At 43.5% G+C, this 21,482-nt stretch overlaps 3 protein-coding genes across 3 annotated transcripts; all 3 read left to right on the forward strand.

Annotated features, from left to right (window-relative positions):
* The first annotated feature begins 92 nt into the window (after window positions 1–92).
* Window positions 93–9,984, forward strand: wdtc1 (WD and tetratricopeptide repeats 1). Its single transcript, XM_085291211.1, has 16 exons — window positions 93–282; window positions 790–932; window positions 1,014–1,097; window positions 1,196–1,242; window positions 2,359–2,470; window positions 4,169–4,356; window positions 5,315–5,497; window positions 5,641–5,735; window positions 5,838–5,953; window positions 6,045–6,120; window positions 6,199–6,295; window positions 6,389–6,559; window positions 6,657–6,892; window positions 7,128–7,293; window positions 8,178–8,370; window positions 8,520–9,984. Exons 2-16 carry the CDS (start codon window positions 867–869, stop codon window positions 8,715–8,717), a joined length of 2,028 nt encoding a protein of 675 aa, XP_085147337.1. The 5' UTR covers window positions 93–282; window positions 790–866; the 3' UTR covers window positions 8,718–9,984.
* A 492-nt stretch (window positions 9,985–10,476) lies between these two features.
* Window positions 10,477–14,556, forward strand: LOC146563866 (transmembrane protein 222-like). Its single transcript, XM_085291213.1, has 6 exons — window positions 10,477–10,725; window positions 10,898–10,982; window positions 11,292–11,323; window positions 11,425–11,521; window positions 11,793–11,923; window positions 14,419–14,556. The coding sequence occupies exons 1-6, from the start codon at window positions 10,607–10,609 to the stop codon at window positions 14,504–14,506; spliced, it is 552 nt and encodes a 183-aa protein (XP_085147339.1). The 5' UTR covers window positions 10,477–10,606; the 3' UTR covers window positions 14,507–14,556.
* Window positions 14,557–15,655: 1,099 nt separating this feature from the next.
* On the forward strand, window positions 15,656–17,645 carry LOC146563867 (trophoblast glycoprotein-like). Its single transcript, XM_085291212.1, has 2 exons — window positions 15,656–15,916; window positions 16,163–17,645. Exons 1-2 carry the CDS (start codon window positions 15,657–15,659, stop codon window positions 17,130–17,132), a joined length of 1,230 nt encoding a protein of 409 aa, XP_085147338.1. The 5' UTR covers window position 15,656; the 3' UTR covers window positions 17,133–17,645.
* The last annotated feature ends 3,837 nt before the right edge of the window (window positions 17,646–21,482 follow it).

Genomic DNA, 21,482 nt, shown 5'->3' on the forward strand with positions numbered 1-21,482 from the left:
ATATGTTACATTCTTTGTTGTAGTGCTCCTTTATTAAACGTTACTTGAAAATGCTTTTATTCTGGAATGCTTTTATTGTGATGTCCAAACAGACCGGAAGAGTTTGGTGTATTTTCAGCTGGCGGAACAAAGTTGCGTGCTTATGTGCAGTGGAGGAGGGTTGTGTTCAGGTCTGCGAAGGTATTAGCGAGTATCCTGTCAACAAAGTCACACGGAGTGCAATTTGTGACTTTTACTAAATGGACATTTCTTGACAGAGGCTTCCTTAGCTCGAGGGAAACGGTGAGTTTTGTTTAACAGTTGTAAATTATCACCAAAGCGCTGCAAATGTTAACGTTATATAAAGTGGATGTTTTGTTTAGCTAGCAAGGTAACGCCAGTACGCTAACGCCAGCTTCTTGATGAACGACAGGTCTCTCAAAGGCCCTGTGCACGGATCGTTAACCATTCTCGTAGGCTAATGGGGCTTTAGATTTTAAATAATTGTTAGTTTTTTGCAAAACTGTCAGTTGTTGTATTCCCAGAGCTACGTTGCTAACATTAGCCTGGTTAGCTAATGAAGTCGCTTTGTAGGTAACGGGAGCAAATACTATCTGTAGACCAGCTAGCGGTATGTTTTGTGCCTATGTCAGATGAGCAACAAAAAATCTCTGAATAAATCACATGCCTGAGTTTAATGTCGACTTTTTCCTTTTTCTGTTTAAAGCTGATATTGACGCTATACCGGTGTAAAGTCTCTGTCTTCTAACAAGTCTCTGCTCTGCCTTAATCCATTCTGCGTTTTTACAGCTTGGTCACAAGGAAAAAAAGAGTAAATGAATCCTGATCTCTGACCCTTGGAAACCTCCAGCCTCGAAACCTAATTTATGTTTTGCGGTGAGGCCATGACTACTGCCAACATCTCCAGAGATATCCTGCACAGGCAGATCAGGGTATGTAAGAACAGTCCAGAGCCAGTGTGATCATCCCCGTCTGATGGAGAGTCTGATGGAGATGTGCTCTTTTGTCTTTAGGACAAGAGAGCTGCAAGCTTCCAAAGGTTCTACCATGTGACTGACCCCTTCATCAAGAGACTTGGACTGGAGGCTGAGCTTCAGGTCACTAATAACATGACATATTTTTCTGTAAACACATTGGGACACTTTTTTTTCTTTTGTTCTCTTCGTCTGACCCTCAATGTCATTTATTTCAACAGGGCCACACAGGCTGTGTGAACTGTTTGGAGTGGAACGAACGTGGAGAGTAAGTGATCAAACCCTGTGAACCCTGTATGTACAGTGAATTTCTGTTGTATCTGTCCAGATAAGGTTTGCATCCTGTTCACTTCCTGCTTGGATTTTAAATGTCACAGTTTTACTATCAGTGTTGGGTCTAACGTGTTGCAAAGTAATAATATAATCACATTATATCTTATTTTAGTAATTTAATGCGTTACTCACTAATTACAATACAGTTACAGTTATGTTGTTACTTGAATTACAAAGGCTCTTCAGTTATCTGAGCAACTGGCTGCTAGAAAGAAGAAAACTTTTTTTTAATGCTTTTAAAGAGCAGAAATATGGTTATTACTTTTATTTTTATTGCACCAAAGGACAAGAGTGCCATGATGACAAACTGCATGTAGGACAGAAACATCTGCATTATACACAAAGCTAGACAAGAAACCCAGAATAATGTCAAAGTTTATTGTATGGCGATCCCAGCCCAGCAGCCAAAGCCTGAACTTTAAAAGGCAGTGATGTGTAGTCAGGCTTGCAGACTCCATTTCTACCTGTACATATTTTTGCAGTAGAATCACTGTGGCGATAGCTTTGAAGACCCTTTCAACTTTATTTTGTGTTGTTGACTTTGTTTTCATATGTGAAAACTAAAAGAAAGATTGTATTTGTGCCCTCATTAGGGTGGGGTTTTGTGTTGGTGTGTGGAACTGTAACCTCAGTTTTATATTAGTTGCCTGGTAATTAAGTATGTGACAGTGTGTTTCAGTAATTTTATGTACTACATACATTTTAAGAAAAGTAACCAGTAATGTTTAATACATTACTTTTTTCCTAGTAACAACCCCAACATTGTCTACTAGTTAGTAAAAGTAGTCTCACTCGCCATGTTTATCAGTGGTGTGAGTCTGCTTCTTTCGTAATCTGACACCTTCAGCACACCAGGAGGGATCAGTTTAACATAAAGATATTGCATCCATTCTAAAGTGAATCTAGCAACACAGGTCCAACTGCTTATTAGTTAGTTCTAATACCTGTAATATAACGTGTAAATGTAATAAATCAACAAAAAAAAGGTGCATACCTTAAAGAAATGCTGCTTGGCTTCTTTGAATTGTTATTATTTTTTCCTCGTACTCAGTCTGCTGGCTTCAGGCTCGGATGATCAACATGCCATCATCTGGGATCCATTCAGGCACAAGAAGCTAACAACTATGCACACAGGTCATGCGGCTAACATATTCTCTGTAAAGGTAAGGAGAACACATTCTACAGTGTACTGGATGGTGCCTGAGCTTAGAAACATATTAATACTGCAGTCATTGCACAATTGAGGCTGCCTTGTTGCTCTTCCTCAAGGTTAATTACGAAAATATGGCAGAGAATAATTTTCGCTGTGATGTGCAGTAGGGCTGGGCCTTATCATACCGTTCACGGTAATACCAGTACAATGTTAGGCAATGATAAGAAAATGAAGTATCGCGATAGAATATGGGTAAAATGCGCATACGCAGTGCCTTTGTTTTCATACGCACATGGTGGGAAAAGCATGGCGGTGACGGAGAATGAGAAGAATCGTTGAATGAAACAGATGAACCAGAATTGGTTTGTAAAAATGCTGCAACTTCAGTGGTGTGGAACTGGTTTAGCTTTCGTCCGTCAGATACACACCACGTCGTTATTACTATTATTACTATTATTACCGAACCGATTTTATGTGGTACACGGCGCTCAAAAATCTGTCAAAAATGTTTTAGTACGACTTTGCTAAGCTGTGAAGCCGCACCGCTTTATGGATTGTCGGAGCATTATGGCTACCGTAGTTGGGAACCTCGCAGAGTAATACGTACTGTGCTTCTACATAATATTACTGTATTGTGTGTGTATAACCTCCTTTTAAGTTTTGTGGATATTATACATGTTATGCTCAGGATCTGTCGGCCAATTTCCACTGGAAATGCCTTTTGGTTAAACTGTCAGAAAGGAATTTGCAGCTGCGAGAGAAATCAGCATTAATGAATCAATGTTACGGAAGTGGAGGAAGCGCAGTTTTTGGCTTTCCCCATATTTCAAAAGTGCTTCATCTCTTTGCTATGACTGTCGCCCGGCATAATTTGCAGATGATAATGGTTGCAGCCGCTACGACGCTTTCGGTCAAAACAGGCGCAGCTTGATGACATCATCAACATGCGCTATCGTGGTATAGTCAAAATCTCTAACGTTGGCCAAATTTATATCGTTTCTATCGTATATCATTTATATCGCCCACCCCTACATATATATATATATATTTATTTTATGATGTCTTATTTCCTTTTCTTCCTCCTCGTGATGAACTCCACTGGTGTTCTCTTTCCTGTTCATTTTGCACACTTTTGTGGAGAACTGCAGCAAGTGTGCCTCTGCACCCTCAGTGTTGGTTGAATTCCCATAATCCTCTTCTCTGTGTAGCCATACAGCTATGTAAATGGATACAAACATTGGACTATGAATTCAGCTTAAGAAGTCTTTGTAAATGTCATAACAATGTCCTGTGTGTGACTATTGACATTTATATCACCATTTATTTCAAAGCTAAGCCTTTCTCAAACATTGTGTGTGTATACTTAGTGGGGATGCGCTGTTTGTAAGATTTTGGGTCAGTGCCAGTGTTTACAGCTCAGGTTTTCAAACGGCAGTGTAACAAATTGATCTTCATTATTATTAATTACCTCCTATTATAAAGTATATTATTTGGTACTTTTAAGTGAGTACAGAATCAAACAGTCCTCATATCTGTCTCAGATGTGAGGACTATTAAACCGAACATGCCCTACAGATGATCGTTGGACTCTGTCAGCTTATTTACTAATCAGCTGGTCGCCTGATGTCAACAGTGCCAATATGAGCCAATAAAGTGTTGCATCTCAGTTCTTATCAGTTCACTTTGGTATTTTTATTTGTCCATGCAGTTCTTGCCTCACTCCGGGGACAGAATTTTGGTAACGGGTGCAGCCGACACAAAAGTCCACGTGCATGACCTGACAGTGAAGGAAACCATCCATATGTTTTCTGATCATACAAACAGAGTTAAACGCATAGCCACAGCACCCATGTGGCCCAACACCTTCTGGAGTGCTGCGGAGGACGGCATCATCAGGTTAGACCAAAGAGATCAATAATGTATTAAAGTCAAATGTTATGTTGGTAGTGGGTGTCTGTGAAGGTTCTCAGTCATCCAGGTCATCGTAGTCTAAGGAGCTTGGAAAGAAAAGCGTCTGGACTTCTTTAAGTTGCTTGAAGACATTTCACCTCTCATCCGAGAAGCTTCTTCAGTTCTAAGAGTCAAAAGGTGGAGAGTCTCAGATTTAAACCCAGTGGGAGTGTCCCCCCCCCCAAAGAGGGACAAAGGACCCCCTGATGATCCTCTACCTAATCACATGAGCCAAAGTGTGAAAACAGGTGTGGGTCACAATCAGCCAGGGTTACGGGTGAGCTCATTGTGGGGCCAAACTGTCAGCAAGGAATTTGCATTTACACTGTTAAATTTTTATATAGCTTTAATGCACATAAAAACCGCTGCTTGTTTAAGTCAAAATGCATTGATGGGGGTTCTTTTTCCACTAATAAAGTTGTGGAGTTGTAAAGTATTTTGTCTCCCGTCAATTATATCTTCAGTTATATCGTTATCGCAAATTTTCAAATATATATCGTGATAAATATTTTTGGCCATATTGCCCAGCCTTAATCTGCAGTGTGATCAAAGCTCACAGCATGTTGGTGCATTCGTAGCCTGCAGGTTTGTAGACCCACATCTACATGTTGTAGCTGTTTACTGTCACTTGGGGTCAGTGTTAGAAATATGTGGGACAATGAGTGTGTTGTGTGGATCAATCTTGTTTGTTTCTGCTTTTCTTTTTTAGCTTAGTACCTGCTGTGAAGAAAAAAAAATCTTTGTAATGGTGTAAAAACCTCTTTTTAAAAACTTCTCGGATAGGAGGTGAAACGTCTTCAAGCAACGTAAAGAAGTCCAGACGCTTTTCTTTCCAAGCTCCTTAGACTTGGTAGTGGGTGGTTTTGCCAAGGTAATATGTGCATGTTGTCCTTGTTCACTGCAGACAATACGACCTGAGGGAGAACAGTAAACACTCGGAGGTGCTGATCGATCTCACAGAGTTCTGTGGTCAGCTCGTCGAGGCCAAATGTTTAGCTGTTAACCCACGGGACAACAACTACCTGGCTGTGGGAGCCAATGGGCCTTTTGTACGTCTGTACGACATCAGGATGATACACAACTACAGGTGAGTTTGGCTTTTTCATGCTATTCTGTGGTAGTGAGTACTCGGCAAACTGTCAAATAAAGCGCTTTGTAGTTACTCTGTGGTGCGTTCCAAGTTTTGACAAGGAAGTTCCGAACTTTTTTTTTCTTTTCTTCCTCACACAGGAAATCTCTGAGTCAAAGCACATCGGCAGCTGTGCACACATTCTGTGAAAGGCAGAAGCCCATCCCAGATGGAGCTGGGCAGTATTATGTTGCAGGTGTGTATACAGATAAATTGTCTGGAATCAAATTCTTTTAATGGGTGCATTTATATTCTGGACTGTGGTTTAATACCATTACCATCTGACTGAATGTTTCAGGTCACCTGCCGGTGAAACTCCCTGACTACAATAACCGCCTGAGGGTCCTGGTTGCCACCTATGTTACTTTCAGTCCTGATGGCACCGAGCTGCTTGTTAACATGGGCGGGGAACAGGTAATGCATCACCAAACAGAGAGGGAACCATGTGAGAATCGCAGAGGCATTCTTATGGGATCCTTTTACTATCTCTTTATGGTTCTTGCAGGTGTATCTGTTTGACTTGACGTTCAAACAGAGGCCATATACATTCTTGCTTCCAAAGAAATGCCAATCGTCAACAGGTAGATAATAAACACTGAGTTTCACACTAACTCCAAAGTACATGAAGAATGCCGATTATTGAATCTCTCGCTTTCCAGGAGATGTGCAGAATGGAAAGACGACAAACGGCGTCTCCAATGGAATTCACCTGCCAGCTGGCCACATTCACTTTACTGGGAGCAAAATGCAGTCTAGGTAAACGTCGGCTCTTTCCACTACACGTCTATTGACTGAGGTTATACATTTGAATTTATGTCAAAATATCTGCTTTTCCCTTTTGTCTTTCAGTTCTAATGACCTCCCTCCTCACCTGGAGAAGATAAAACAACAAGCTAATGATGCTTTTGCACGGCAGCAGTGGACACAGGCCATCCAGCTGTACAGTTTAGGCATTCATCAGGCGAGCAGCAACGCCATGTTGTACGGGAACAGAGCTGCGGCCTATATGAAACGCAAGTGGTATGCGGCGTTGCTTTAGTGCAGAGGAATGATGCTTTTTTTAATTCTAAAACCTTTGGAAACCCTGAGTCTTTATGTTTTTCTATGTGATTCTTAGGGATGGAGACCATTATGATGCCCTCAGGGACTGTCTGAAGGCTCTGAGTCTAAACCCCGGTCATCTGAAAGCACATTTCAGGCTGGCACGGTGTCTGTTTGAGCTAAAATATGTGGCTGAGGCTCTGGAGTGTCTGGACGATTTCAAAGGGAAGTTTCCAGAGCAGGCGCACAGCAGTGCCTGTGATGCCTTAGATAAAGACATCAAGGCTGCTCTTTACTCCAAGTCAGAATCAGGTGGGAAAGAAAGAAATAGCTCTTGGCTAATTTTCAGTAACTCTCAGAGAATTTACACAGATCTAGAAAAAAACATTTATATCACACTTCATTGGATAATTGCCATTATTTACAATGATTGTATGCTCACTAAAAAACCTGCTTTGTAGTACACATGTCGTTTCTTTGTGTATATTTTAGTTTTAAAATCTGTGTGAATTACAGTAAAAAAAAAAAGTTTTTTCTATAACTGCAGAAGACAAAAAGGCCAACAGCTCCATCCGATTCCACTCGTTCAGTCGGAAAGAGTCCATTCCTGAAGATGAGCTGGAGCTGAGAGAGCGCAGCTTTGACTACAAACACAGATACTGCGGTCACTGTAACACCACCACTGACATCAAAGAAGCCAACTTTTTTGGAAGGTGGGTTAATCTCGTTGCCAGGCCGCTGTGTCATCACTAGGGGGCAGTCGTGAGCTTTGAAATGTAACGTGATCTTTATCTAAATGACACACTGTGCTCAAGCGATTATAAATAAAGCCGAGCCTTTACACATTAACACTGTTGCACTCAGTAACTAGTCAAACCTCTTTTGCAGCAAAATGCTCAAACAGCTTTGAAAGTAGCTGCACAGGAGTAAAGTGTTCTTTATTACAAAGCTGTGGAATCTCAGCCATATTTTTAGCATGTGTGAGCAGCTTTTGGGGGCTGATTAACAGCTTTGTTTGATTACTATTTGGCCTTTTTTATTTTAACATAATTTTGTTCTATTAGTTTTACACAATCAACAGTTCCTCAATCTAAACAAGTTGTTTAGTTTCTTTAGAGTCGGTCGTACTTTTAGATGTTGGCCTATGAAGCAGTTGTTTGTTTTTGCTGTTCAAAAGTGTGACTAAATCGTCTACTTCCCATGACGTTATAACAGTCAGAATATATTCTAATCAACACCAACTCACGCTGTGGCTCATTTAGTTTACCTTTTAAATAAACACAAATCTTTATGATGTGTTTGATTAGTGAGTGCAGTTCCAACAGCTTAACGAGACTGGTTTTTGATACCATGGGCCAAAGGAGGTACTGTATGCTGAGTGATGGTAGAAAATGGCACGCTGCTGTTGCTTAACCTTCACCTCAGCTGTTCTCAGTACTGTACACATCTGCGCAGTGAAGTTGACATTCTATGAAAGAAGTTCAATGTAAAACGATTGCACAATTTTCCGAGTAAATATTTAAATTCCCCGTAAAAGGTTTGTGTCCCAGGAACATGGCTCATCAGGCAGGTCTGAATGGATTCTTTTTCTCCACAGCAAAGGCCAGTATATTGTAAGCGGCTCAGACGATGGCTCTTTCTTTATCTGGGAAAAAGAAACAACCAATCTTGTGAGGATCCTGCAGGGGGATGAGTCCATAGTCAACTGCCTACAGCCGCACCCCAGCTACTGCTTCCTGGCTACTAGCGGTATCGACCCTGTCGTTCGGTTATGGAACCCCAGGCCAGAGGTAAACAGAGGAAACTCCTCTATGCGCAGACTTGGTCTTGACATGCTTTGGGAGTGTGTTAAGGAGATGCCATTCATTAAAAAGATGTGTCATGCTGTTGGAATTATATTTGATCACTTCTTTTGTTTTTTTCTTTTTAAATACCGCAGACAGACAGCGAAAACGGGCGTGTGGTGGAAGACATGGAGGGAGCTGCTCAGGCTAATCAGCGGCGCATGAACGCGGATCCGCTGGAGGTCATGCTGCTTAACATGGGCTATCGCATCACAGGCCTGCGCGGTGTCGGTCCAGATGGTTCAGACGATGAAGAAAGCTCAGAGGGACAAGTACAGTGCAGGCCCAGCTAAGCAAATAGTCATCTGTTCTGCAGAATGGATTTTAGGAAGCAAAGCACTCTACTAGCTCCTGTTTGAATCTGAAATCCCCTCGCCCTACTCCCCAGCCCCGTCTGACAGAACATTGAGTGAATGTCGTGTCACATCTCTGCACTATGCATCACCCTCCCCTGTCCTGTGAGAGGACTGGTGGAGACCACTTTTGGGGGTAGAGAAATTCATGGAGGGTTGCGACAGCACCCTTCCACCCCTTCGAAGCACCTACAACACCTCAGCCCGTCCCTCCCTCCACCCTGCGGTGGCAGTGGGATGACTTTGAGGAGAGCACCTTCAAACTTCACTCCCCCACTTTCTCACAAAGAAGGAGGAGTTCAGCACGCATCGCTCCTCAGGTTTATGTTGGAGAGGCGCGTATCTGGTGGCCTATTTTCAGGTCGGCGTGTGGCCGCGCGGTCAGAATAAGATCTCTGACCCGAAAACGGTGTATTTGTTACAACTCCTGTCTGCTCGGCAGACAGAGCAAAGCGTCACAGTACCCACTCATCTCGGAAAGGCTGCACACCCAAGTTATTTAAGTTAGCCTCAATCCTATTTTCCGTTGGAGTTTTGGCCACTGGAAGGCTAGAATTAACTCGCTCTTTAAGTTGTGAACGCTGCCAGAGTTGCTCTAATGAAATGTATTTATATGCTTTTTTAGTTTACAACTGTCAGGAGGAAGAAGGAAAAAAAAAACAAGGGGTTCTTCTGCCAAAGGTTGCCATCTGTCACGTAAACAGCGAAGGATTAATGTTAGACTTCTTTGTTTCATTGAAACATAACTTTGGCTCCTTTTAGTTAAGAGGTTTTTCTTACAATAGATTATTGACAGGTCAAAGAAAGCAGCTTTCTAATACAGTTTTTTTTTTTCTTCTAGTCCTGTTGATTTCACATCATTTGAGATGAAGTGTCAATGTCATTTTTTGGGGGGAGGGGGCAGCTTTAGGGTTCCTGCCTACTAGCTGCGTGGCTCTAGCATTAGTCCTCTGCTGCAGCCAGGTGTTCAGTCCTGCTTGCACGAGGCTTCTCTGAGCATAGATGCAGGGCAATAAAACAGCACAGCCACAAGCCATCCAGTGCTCGCTGGGTCTTCTTTACCCTTAGATAGGGTAAATGTTCATGAATGGAGTCCTCAGCTACATGCATCACTAAGGCTTCCATTCGTTTTCATTTGTTCATTAATTTGAGATGCTCTGTTTTCTTTGAGGAATCCTGTAAGACCTTTGTGGCAAACAGAACAAAGAATAAAAATTATTGAACACCACCTTAGTATCCTTTTGATTCATTGTTTGTTTCATCTGTTTGCCCTTTTTAGCTTGGCGGTTACACAACGCGTACAGTAGCACTTAGTTTTATCTAGGTTAGGAGGATCCCCGTTCGTCAGTGTCCGCGCTTTTTGCTGACTGTCGGGCAACAAATGCGAGCACGGTACATCACAAGCAAGTTAAATGAGCATCTCATCTAATGAGGTGACCCATCTGTGGGAGAAGTTACTGCAGGTAACTCTGTAGCAACAACGCTGGGCTGGAAAAGCAAGTGTTTTGCAGATGTTTCATTGATGTGGTGAATTAATTGCAGAACCACAAAGCAGTCAGTTTTACAGTGAAATGAGACCATTATGCATGTATTTAGAGACTATCGCAATACATGAAAACGACAAAAAAAAATTATTTTTTAGATTTGTTATAGAGGTAAAGTGCTAGGGCGCTGCAGCTAACATTAAATCCCTCCTCGCTGACCGTAAAGGCCTTAATCGACGAACAGATGGCCCGTGCTGCGTTCACGGACCGACGGTTGGAGGAGGTGGCTGCGTACCTCCGCTGTGCGTCACTGCCGTTCATCTCCTTCTGTCACTCCAGGCTGTGATGGCGGAGGCGAACGATACCGACGTAATGATGAGCTACCACGGTGATTTCCCAAAAAACGACAGAAAAAGCAGCCGCTACCCTTTCTGCATTGTCTGGACACCCATTCCCATTTTAACGTAAGAGGCTACTGCAGTATTGATGCTCCTGTGCTGTGGCAGCAGATGAAACGAAGCTATGTTTATCTTATCCGCTAATACTGTTTCCTTGTAATGGTATTGCGTTAGCTGTTTTGCTGGACATTAGGACGTACAGTAATTGCCTCGTGTGTTATTTGCGTGCGTCCTGCAGGTGGGTGCTCCCCTTCATCGGTCACATGGGCATATGCACTTCTGCTGGAGTCATACGAGATTTCGCAGGGTCATATTTTGTCTCGGTGAGCACTGCTTTTGCATCGAGTTTATCACATCACCGCATAGAGACTGATGTTAAAGTGCTAGACCTTCTCAATGGGAGTCTCAAGGATAGATTCGCATTAGCGGTGGGAAGCAATTTGAATATGGTACTGGTATTGGATCAGTACTACTGTGTTATAAACTGTGTTCAGATTTAGTCTTTTTCTACCTTTATAAGTTTAAAGTATCAGTGTCGGTGTTGGTGTTGTCAATACTGACCCTGTATTTACTTGGTATTGGATCATGATCGTACAGCACTAATTCACATGCATGATTTCCGCTCTTTGCAGGAGGATAACATGGGGTTTGGTAGACCCACAAAGTAAGTTTATTGATGATATTATTGTCTTTTAACAAGTAGGGGGGGAGCAGAGATAACGCATTAAAGGTAACTCACTGTTTTCTTTTAAAATAATACTTCAGGTATTGGAAGCTTGATGTGGATAAAGTGTGTGGTAATGGTGCAGCTACATGGGACAAAGCTGTGCACGATGCATCAGAGGAGTATAAATGCAGGCCGGTAAGATTGTTGTATTTAGCATTCTCTTATGAATTAATTAACACATTTCTGGATTGTGTTTATGGAAGGCCTTCAGTGCCAAAATGAATTAAGTGTTTGATTAATTACTTACAATTAAAATATATTTTTAAATATGTAATAATATTTAATTATAGTTTTCATTAATTAATTATATAATGATGTATTTAATTAATTCATTTTGACACTAGTGACCCTCCTTGCACATTAGTGATTTAATAATAAATACTTATTTATTTACTTTTTGTTGAAGCACAATCTGTGCTTTGATAACTGCCATTCCCACGTTGCCATGGCCCTCAACCTGATGCGCTACGACAACAGCACATCCTGGAACATGGTGAACCTGTGTGTGCTGTCTCTCACTCACGGGAAACACGTAAGGTAAATATTTTGGCCACTTATTCCAGCACTGCAGGAATAAAACACATGTATGAATGATAAGAGCGGCTAGAGACAGATCACTCTTCACACTCTCATTCCTGCTACAGCCTAACCCAACATGCATGTCTTCGGACTGTGGGAGGGAGTCTGAGTACCCAGAGAGAACATGTGAACTCTACAAAGAAAGGCCCCTGTTGGTGGGTGGAGCAACAGTGCTAAACACTGCCCCGCCCTCCCGCCACTAATACCACATGCTACCATTTAGAGTCATCCAAGGAAACCTGGAAACCAAAAACGAACGGGCGTGATCTTTTGGCTTGGTTAACTTTCACATTTGTCAAGCTATTATTAATGCTGAAATATTTATACAGGTTATGTTTTTTAGTAACATTGTGCAATACAGAAGACACTCTGCACATGCTGCAACAGCATCGCTTCGCAGTAAAAGAACCCAGCTGCGAAACTCGTCTGCCTGCAGTCCAAACATGCCACCCTGCAGACAATATTTAGTGTATTTTTAGGGCCCTTAACTGTTGCACAGGTGAAATCCTCTATAAAACTTTCAAAAGTTATCAGCTGATCTCCTCAGCTCCCAAACCCTTACACAGTGTTGCTAAAAGAAGAAATGAGGCAACACGGAGGGAATCATACCCCTATCCCACCTCCTTTGAAACATCTAGTTAGAATCAAATTGATTGATTTATATTGTAAGTTTTATTTATATTTTACACAATGTCTCATCTTTTCTGGAAACAGGTTGTATAAAATTAATGATTAATTTGCTAATGGCTGGACCGCTTTGAGTTTATATAAAGGCAACATACCTTCGTTGTAACTCATGACAGCCAAAGTCTGCAAAAGAGCATCTCTGAATGCACAACATGACAAATCATGAAGCAGATGGGCTACAAGAAGCAGAAGATCACACTGTGTCCCACTCCTACCAGCTAAAAACAGGAAACAGATGCTCCAATTCACACGAGCTCACCAAATTTGGACAATGGAAGATTGGAAAAATGTTGCCTGGTCTGATGAGTCTCAGTTTCTACTGTGAGATTGGATAGTAAGGTCAGAATTTAGGGTAAACAACATGAAAGCGTGCCTGGTATCAGTGTTCAGGCTGCTGCCTCTTAGTACCAGCTGAGCATCATTTCTACACCACAGCCTACCTGAATATTGTTGCTCCTATTAGGACCACAGTATGTCCCTCTGCTACTAGCAGGGTAACATGCCATGTCTAAAAGCTAGAATCACGTCAAACCAGTTTCTTAACCCTTGTGTGGTGTTCGTATTTTTGTTACTCAGCCAGTGTTCATGGGTCTGGTGGACCCGCTAGAGTTTTGGCTTTCCAAATTAACACTATCAAACAATTTTATGTTAAATTACTCAACAGATGTTTACTTCATCCCAATTACAAGACATATGAACAGCAAACATGGTTAATTTTTTCCCTTTACCTTTGTTAGATCACATTTATGAATTAATGTGCTTCTCGTTTTTCTTTTATATAAAATGTTATAAATAAATCAGTTATAATCAAGTGGAGTGAGTGGAAAGACACAACACATTTACACGTGAAAAAATAATTAATTGTTTAATTTTTCTTTTGAAAAAAACTGAACACGGGTCTCACAGACCCGAACACCATACAAGGGTTAAGCATGACAATGAGTCCACTGTGCTCAAAAGACCTCCACAATCACCAGATCTTAATCCAGTAGAGCACCTTTGGGATGTGGCGGAACTGGAGTGTCACACCACGGGTGTGCAGCTTACAGATCTGCAGCAGCTGTGCAGTCACATCAACATGGACCAAAATATCTGAGGAATGTTTCCAGCACCTTGTTGAATCTTTGCTGTGACGAATTAAGGCGGCTCTGAAGGCAAAAGGGGTTTCAACCCAATACTACCAAGGTGTGCCTAATAAAGTGTCCTGTGAGTGTACTAAACCCTCTATCATGGCAGGTTTCACTCTTTCAGACATAGGTGCTACAAAGGGTGATACGAGTAGCTGTGCTAGTATTACAGTTTAACTGAAGGAGAACATTACTGTGCAGCACACCTGAAGCATCTTCATCACCACAGTCTGAACAGTCTGTTAAATAGCTCCGCTGCTGGATGCTGGAAAGCATCAAGAGACATATGGCTCAGAGATCCTCCCTCATTATTCTCTGCTGACCCACATAGAGATTGCTGGCGTCACAGCTTGTGCTGCCTCTGCTCATACGATCCTGTGGCACAGGAGTCTTTTAAACAGAAGGGGAGTCGCGCAATTAATCACAGACGGCAGCGCTTCCCCTCTGTGTAACAACTGGAGGTCAGTCCTCCGCTGGGGCTCCCCGCACACCGGCTGGGTGGACAGGGACAGTAGGACACAAGCTGGGGCTGTAGACACTATATTAGATTGCACCATGTGACACTCCGGCACACCTCACGTCCTTGTCACATCCAGGTGTTGAGAAGTACTCTAATTACTGTGTTTTTCCATCCTCCAGCTGGGCTGCTTTCCTCAAGACCTGGCTGCCCTTCGTCATGCTCAGCGGAGTCCTCGCCACCTTCATCCTCACGTTTAACCTACAGTAGTGCGGCGAGCAGTAGAACGAGCTGCCTCAGGCTTTTTGGTTATACTTTATACACAGTCATTGGTGTGAGTGGTGCGTTCTGATGGAACGTTTGTTTGCGCACAAACTGAGTGACTGCCTCTTCATCTGTTGTGATGCATGTTCTAAGAGTATCAAAGGGCAAAGCTAAATGTTTTGGTTTTTTTTGGGGGGGGGGGGCAGTTGAAATGAACAATTTGTCCTTCAGTTATTGATATTTTGATTATTTCTCATTGGTTATTATGCTAGCAAGGCAAGCTACAGTGTCTGCATTTGTGTTTTTGCTTTATTTCCCCTTGTTAATATTATCATGAAGGAGACGACGTCCAGATTAGACCCCAGTAGAGTAATGCATTTCAGTTGCAGAGATGTATTTTTGATGAACGGCAGTGATGAATGTGTTTCCAGGCGGGCTAATATATATTTCAGTGACGAATCCATAGAAAACGGATTGCAAAATCTTCAAGCTGGAAGTATTCATCAATTATTTGTCTTAGAAATATGAGCAGCTAGACCAAAGATAGAATGATGGAAACCCGCATGTTAATAATTAGGGTATTGCGCTCCCTCGGATACATTTTCCTCCTTAATAAGACGCTTCTATGTTAAGTGACTTCTTTTTTGTTTGTTTTGGCTTTTTTGCAGTAAGATTTGTATGATTTCCTTTTGTGCATCCTCACACTTGATCCTGCCAAGTTATATGAGCAATATTTGATCACTTGTTTATGCATTATGTTATTTTATTGGATGTTTTTGGTACTTGAATAAGTATTATTTATTATTGTATGTCTGTAACCGTTTAATATTTCCATTTTTGTACCTGCATTTTGGATTTGCTGTGTGCAGAGCTCTTTTGTTGTCTCCCCTGGCAGACTGGGATAAAGGTGACCGGCTGTGGGTTGTCCTCTGTACCTTTAAGGGGACTGCGTTTTCATCCAGCAGACTCTGTGTGATATGAACTACCATCACTTTACGGGAACCTTTATTCCCACAGTGCAGCAGACGACGACTGAGCGAGCAGTCTTTGCCACCTCTGCAGTGTCCGATCACTTTTAGAGAACAAAGGATAACAGCTAAAGTTTGATTTATGAATACACGTCTGTAGTTTAAACTCTTTCAGCTGTTATTTAGAGATGTGTTTTTCTGCTGTTTTTGTGTTTTTGGGGATTCTTTTCTGCGCTCTGTGCCGCTGCTTGGAGTGTCCTTTTGGCTGTGAGTGTTTCGCTGTGATCCGCACGGTAAAATGTGTTTCTAAAGATCTGCTCACAGCACCAGAAAATATTCCAGGATATGCCAGGACCGTCATTATCACAGGGAATAATATACACCAAATTGGACCCAGTTCGTTTACGGAGCTGGAGAACGTCACTAACATCATTTTAACCAATAACAGGTGAGAATGTCAGTGTTTTTTATTTGTTTCTTTTTCAGTTTCAACCATGTATGTATTAAGCCGTATTTGAATAGTTTATTTCTTTATGTTTACACAATAAATAAATAAATAAAGATCTGTTTCTGTGAGTTTTTCTTTTTTTAACCTTGATAGTACAGTGAGGTTTCCCAGCATTTCTTGTTTCCAAGCAGGAGGATATAATCAGATGTCTAAAACCTGATGTTAAAGTGTTAGTCGTCTCCTCAGGTTAACAGAGATGGCGTCCCACACCTTCTCCTCCCTGGTCAACCTGCGCTTCCTGGACCTCAGTGGAAACCAGCTGGCACTCATCCATCCAGAGGCTCTCAGCATACCTGGTAGTCCCCTTCAGGAGCTCAACCTGAGCCAGTCACTCTACAACTTGACTGCCCTTACAGACCTGACCACAGCTCTGCGCTGGGGGGGCCTCGCGGGGCTCCTCCGCCTCGACCTCTCGGGGAACAAGCTTGCGCTGCTTCCCCCGGGCATGTTCTCTCACCTTCCCAATCTGCAGCAGCTTTTCCTCTCCAACAACTCTTTGGTGGCAGTCTACAGTGGGACCTTCTCTGGCATGAATTACCTGGAGATGCTTGACCTGACGCACAACACCTTCAGCACATTCGGAACCGATGCTCTGGTGGAGTTGGACAAGCTTGGGGACATCAGAATCCTGCTTGGTAACAACCCCTACACCTGCTCCTGCGAGATCAATGAGTTTGTCGCGTGGCTGAATAAATCGAGAGCTAAGGTTGATGTGGATGCTGTGAGATGTGCCTCACCTGGCGCATTAACTGACGCCCGCCTAAGAGGGCTCAGCATCCAGGATATCGGGTGTGTTGTTCCAGTCCTGGCAGAGGTCGCTGATCTCACCCTGCAGACCTCTTATGTCTTCCTGGGACTGGTTCTGGGGCTTGTTGGCATGGTTTTTCTCTTTGTGCTCTACCTGAATCGCAAAGGTATGAAGAAGTGGATCAATGAAATGAGAGACGCTTGTCAGGATGTCCTGGAGGGCTATCACTACCGATACGAGATTGACTCGGACCCTCGGCTGGGGCACATTTCTGCAGACAGCAGAAGGGCGCAAAGGCAGTTAGGAATATCTCTGCCCCAGCAGCTGCCCAGTGACACCTCTGTTGCCCCCACAAAAACAAGTCAAACAGCTGACAACCTCCCCACCTCTAAACTTATGATAAACTAACTGATGATTTGACATATTATGGTGTAGCTGTAAATAGTTTTAGGAGGAAATTTGCAATTTTGTCTCGAGCATTCTGTACATATCGGAGTTACATCCTAGAAACCTAAAAAAAAAGTGCCTTTGTGTTGTAGATACTCTAGATTCTTGTATTTGTAAGTTAGTAAGTGTATGTTTTTCTTCTAGATTTTTATAAGGACCTTACACATAGGCTACTTTGGAAATGGATGTTAGCTTTTTCAGTGTGCTTTCTTTACTTTTATATTAGCTGAAATATCTTTCCAGTAAGCAGAAGATAAAGAAAAACATAAATAACATAAATTATAGATGACCAGTGAATGGTAGGGTAGGTCTATTCTACTGTGTTCTTCAGTAAAAAAAAGCAAAACCTTTAAATTTACTCAGCCCTATATCTGTATAGGAGCGGTAATAATGCGATTTGTATTTGAATGAATATGTCTTGGTATGATATAAAAACCTGTGTTTACATTAATTAGAAATAAAAAGAAATGATGTAATTAATTTCTTGTGCTGTTTTATTGTAAGTGTAGTGAGGAAGGCACTGCTACACAAGGTCATGTATATCTCCACGTGAGATTGCCATACTATTTCAATTCAAAGAGTGGGTGATTAAGTGTTTCTATACAAGGAAAAAGTAGGGCAGAATGAATGATATCACCGGGAAACACACCTGCTGGCTCTGCAGCTGTGCACCTCTGTGTCCCTGCCGGAGCTCTCTACCCATTGTATGTGCACGTTAAAGAGGATTTATATAGAGAAATTAGAAAAGTGCACTGCTGCAATTTAAAACACAAAAATTCTCTGCTATCCTGCATCACATGGCTGTTTATCAGGGGTGTCAAGCACACAGCCTAAAGGGCAGAACTGGCCACCAAGGGTCCACCGGACAGCTTTGGAAAATGTGAAAGCTGCAAAGACGCTCTCATTTGATTTATCCTTAAGAATGATCTGAATCATCTGCACTTTTACGGCCTTCTAGCCAACAAACACGTTGCCTACAATCTGCCCTACAACACCAAATAAAGAAAGTGATAGAAACACCGTCAAAAGATAGAAAATGATTTCCCCCCCCCCCATAACATTTCTACTTCATTAAATATCAGACAGAATCAGAATCAGAATCAGAAAGGGTTTTATTGCCAAATGTTGAGCAGGTTTACAACATTAGGAAATTGCTGCGGTGCTTCAGTGCAAACATACTGTCATAAAAATATAAAAATAAGAATAAGAATTAAAAGTGCTAAGTGGATAGATATATACATGATATATACATGAGTGCAGATGGTGATCAGTGCCAAACATGGAATGATGCAGTGAACACAGCGTAGGGTCATGTGTTAGTGGTGGGAACAGTCATATGGTTATTGTTCATGAGTCCAACAGCAGAGGGGAAGAAACTGTTCTTATGGCGAGAGGTTCTGGTGCGAATGGACCGGAGCCTCCTGCCTGAGGGGAGCAGGTCAAACAGACTGTGTCCAGGGTGAGAAGGGTCAGCTGAGATCCGAGCTGCACGCCGCAGTGTCCTGGAGGTGTACAGGTCCTGCAAAGATGGGAGTCTGCAGCCAATCACCTTCTCAGCAGAGCGCACAACACACTGCAGTCTCTGTTTGTCCCTGATAGTGGCTCCAGCGTACCACACGGTGATGGAGGAGGTGAGGATGGACTCGATGATTGCGGTGTAGAATTGCATCATCGTCCGTGTTGGCAGGTTGAATTTCTTCAGCTGCCTCAGGAAGTACATCCTCTGCTGGGCTTTCTTGATGACGGAAGTGATGGTGGGCTCCCACTTCAGGTCCTGGGTGATGGTGGTACCCAGGAAGCGGAACGAGTCCACAGAGGTGATGGGGGTGTCAGTCAGGATGATGGGGGGGAGTGGGGCTGTGTGCTTCCTGAAGTCCACAATAATCTCCACTGTCTTCTGGGCATTCAGCACCAGGTTGTTGTGGCTGCACCAGGACACCAGACGTTCAACCTCCCTCCTGTAGGCAGACTCATCCCCGTCCGAGATGAGTCCGATAACGGTGGTGTCATCTGCAAACTTGATTAGCTTGACAGACTGGTGGGTGGAGGTGCAGCAGTTGGTGTACAGGGAGAAGAGCAGAGGAGAAAGAACACAGCCCTGAGGGGAGCCGGTGCTGATGGTCCGGGAGTCCGAGACATTCTTTCCCAGCCTCACATGCTGCTTCCTGTCCGTCAGGAAGTCAGTGATCCACCTGCAGATGGGATCAGGCACATTCATCTGGGAAAGCTTGTCTCGGAGATGGTCTGGAAGGATGGTGTTGAAGGCAGAGCTGAAGTCCACAAACAGGATCCTGGCGTAGGTTCCTGGGGAGTCCAGATGCTGCAGGATGAAGTGTAGGGCCATGTTGATGGCGTCATCTACAGACCTGTTGGCTCTGTATGCAAACTGCAGGGGGTCCAGGAGGGGGGCCGTGAGGGTCTTGAGATGGGAGAGAACTAGGCGCTCAAATGACTTCATGACCACAGATGTCAGAGCCACGGGTCTGTAGTCATTTAGTCCAGTGATCCTAGGTTTCTTGGGGACAGGGATTATGGTGGAGGACTTGAAGCAGGCAGGCACATGACATGCCTGCAGTGAGGAGTTGAAAATGCCAGAAAACACTGGGGCCAGCTCGTTTGCACAGTGTCTGAGGGTGGCAGGAGACACGCCGTCTGGGCCGGGAGCTTTTCGAGCATTCAGACTCTTAAACTGCTTCCTCACATCTGCTTCATGAATATGAAGAGTTGTGGTGGGAGGAGGTGGTGTGAAATCCTCTTTTGTGTGGGGTGAGGGGGCGGGTGTTGCAGGTGAAGTGATTGAAGGTGGTGATGGCTCTATGGAGGGGGGAGAGGTGGGGGAATGAGTGTCCAAAGTGCCTCTATTGTTGGGGCCGTTGGAGGTGTGAAGGCTGCCTGATGGCTCGTCAAAACGACAGTAGAAGTCGTTAAGGGTGTTGGCTAAGAGCAAGTCATCAGTGGAGTGGGGGGTTTTAGGCTTGTAGTTGGTGATATTCCTAAAACCTTTCCACACAGAGGCCGAGTCATTCTCTGAGATCTGCTGCTGCATCTTCTCAGAGTGCTGATGTTTGGCAATGTCCACTTCTTTAGTGAACCTGTACTTGGCCTCTCTGTAGCAGTCCCTGTCTCCGCTTCTGAACGCCTTTCTCTTTTCCAGCCACAGCTTTTTGAGTTTAGGAGTAAACCAGGGTTTGTCATTGTTATAACTCACCCTGGTGCGTGATGGCACAATGCTGTCCTCACAGAAGTGGATATAGGAGGTGACAGTGTCCGTAAACTCGTCCAAGCTGTTAGAAGCAGCCTTCAATGTGTCCCAGTCTGTGGTCTCCAAACACGTGCGAAGCTCCTCCACAGCCTCGTTGCTCCACAGTTTTTTGGTCCTCACGACAGGTTTGGAGAGCTTCAGCCTCTGTCTGTACGCGGGGATTAGGTGGGTCATGACGTGGTCAGAAAGTCCGAGTGAAGTGCGGGGCACCGCGCGATAGGCCCCGCTGATCGTGCTGTAACAGTGGTCTAATGTCCTCTCCTCTCTGGTCGGGCATTTAATATACTGCTTGTATTTGGGAAGCTCATGGCTCAGATTGGCTTTGTTAAAGTCCCCAAGAGCAATGATGAGAGAGTCCGGGAATGTCCGCTCCGTGTGGAGAATCTGCTCCGCGAGTGCGCACTGAGCTGCCTGCGCATCCGCATCTGGCGGGATGTAAACAGCGGCCAGGATGAATGAAGCAAACTCCCGCGGAGAATAAAACGGTTTGCAGTGAATGAAAAGGTATTCCAGAGAGGAAGAGCAGTGCTGAGCAATCACTGTTACATCTGTGCACCAGCCACTATTAATGTAGAAGCAGACACCTCCACCTTTGGTCTTACCGGAGAGAGCGGCCTGCCGGTCCGCGCGCAGCAGATGAAAGCCCTCCAGCTTGAGCGCGCTGTCCAGGATGTCCTCACAGAGCCACGTCTCCGTAAAACATAACACACAGGAGGAGGCAAAGTCTCTGTTCATGCTTCTCATCAGGGCCAGTTCGTCTGTCTTATTCCTGAGTGATCGTACATTGGAAAGGAAGATCCCAGGAAGGTATCTGTTTTCATTGTAGAAACCACTCACGTGAAGTTTTGCTGGGACTTTCTTTTATTTATTTCTGCAAAATGCCCCCTGAATCTCTGCCTTAAGGCATTGTAAACCTACACAGGCGTTTATGCTTTTATGTTTAGTCTTAAGCACATTCAGTTTGAGTAAAGCAGCATATATTAAATAAATAAACTTGCCTTTTATTTTTATTGTTTTAATTTTGTTCCCATATTCCTTTCTCCATTATA

Source organism: Mchenga conophoros, linkage group LG11, assembly GCF_057382185.1.
Source record: "Mchenga conophoros isolate Kocher_MC1m ecotype Shallow Benthic linkage group LG11, M_conophoros_male_GT1.1, whole genome shotgun sequence".
Taxonomy (NCBI): domain Eukaryota; kingdom Metazoa; phylum Chordata; class Actinopteri; order Cichliformes; family Cichlidae; genus Mchenga; species Mchenga conophoros.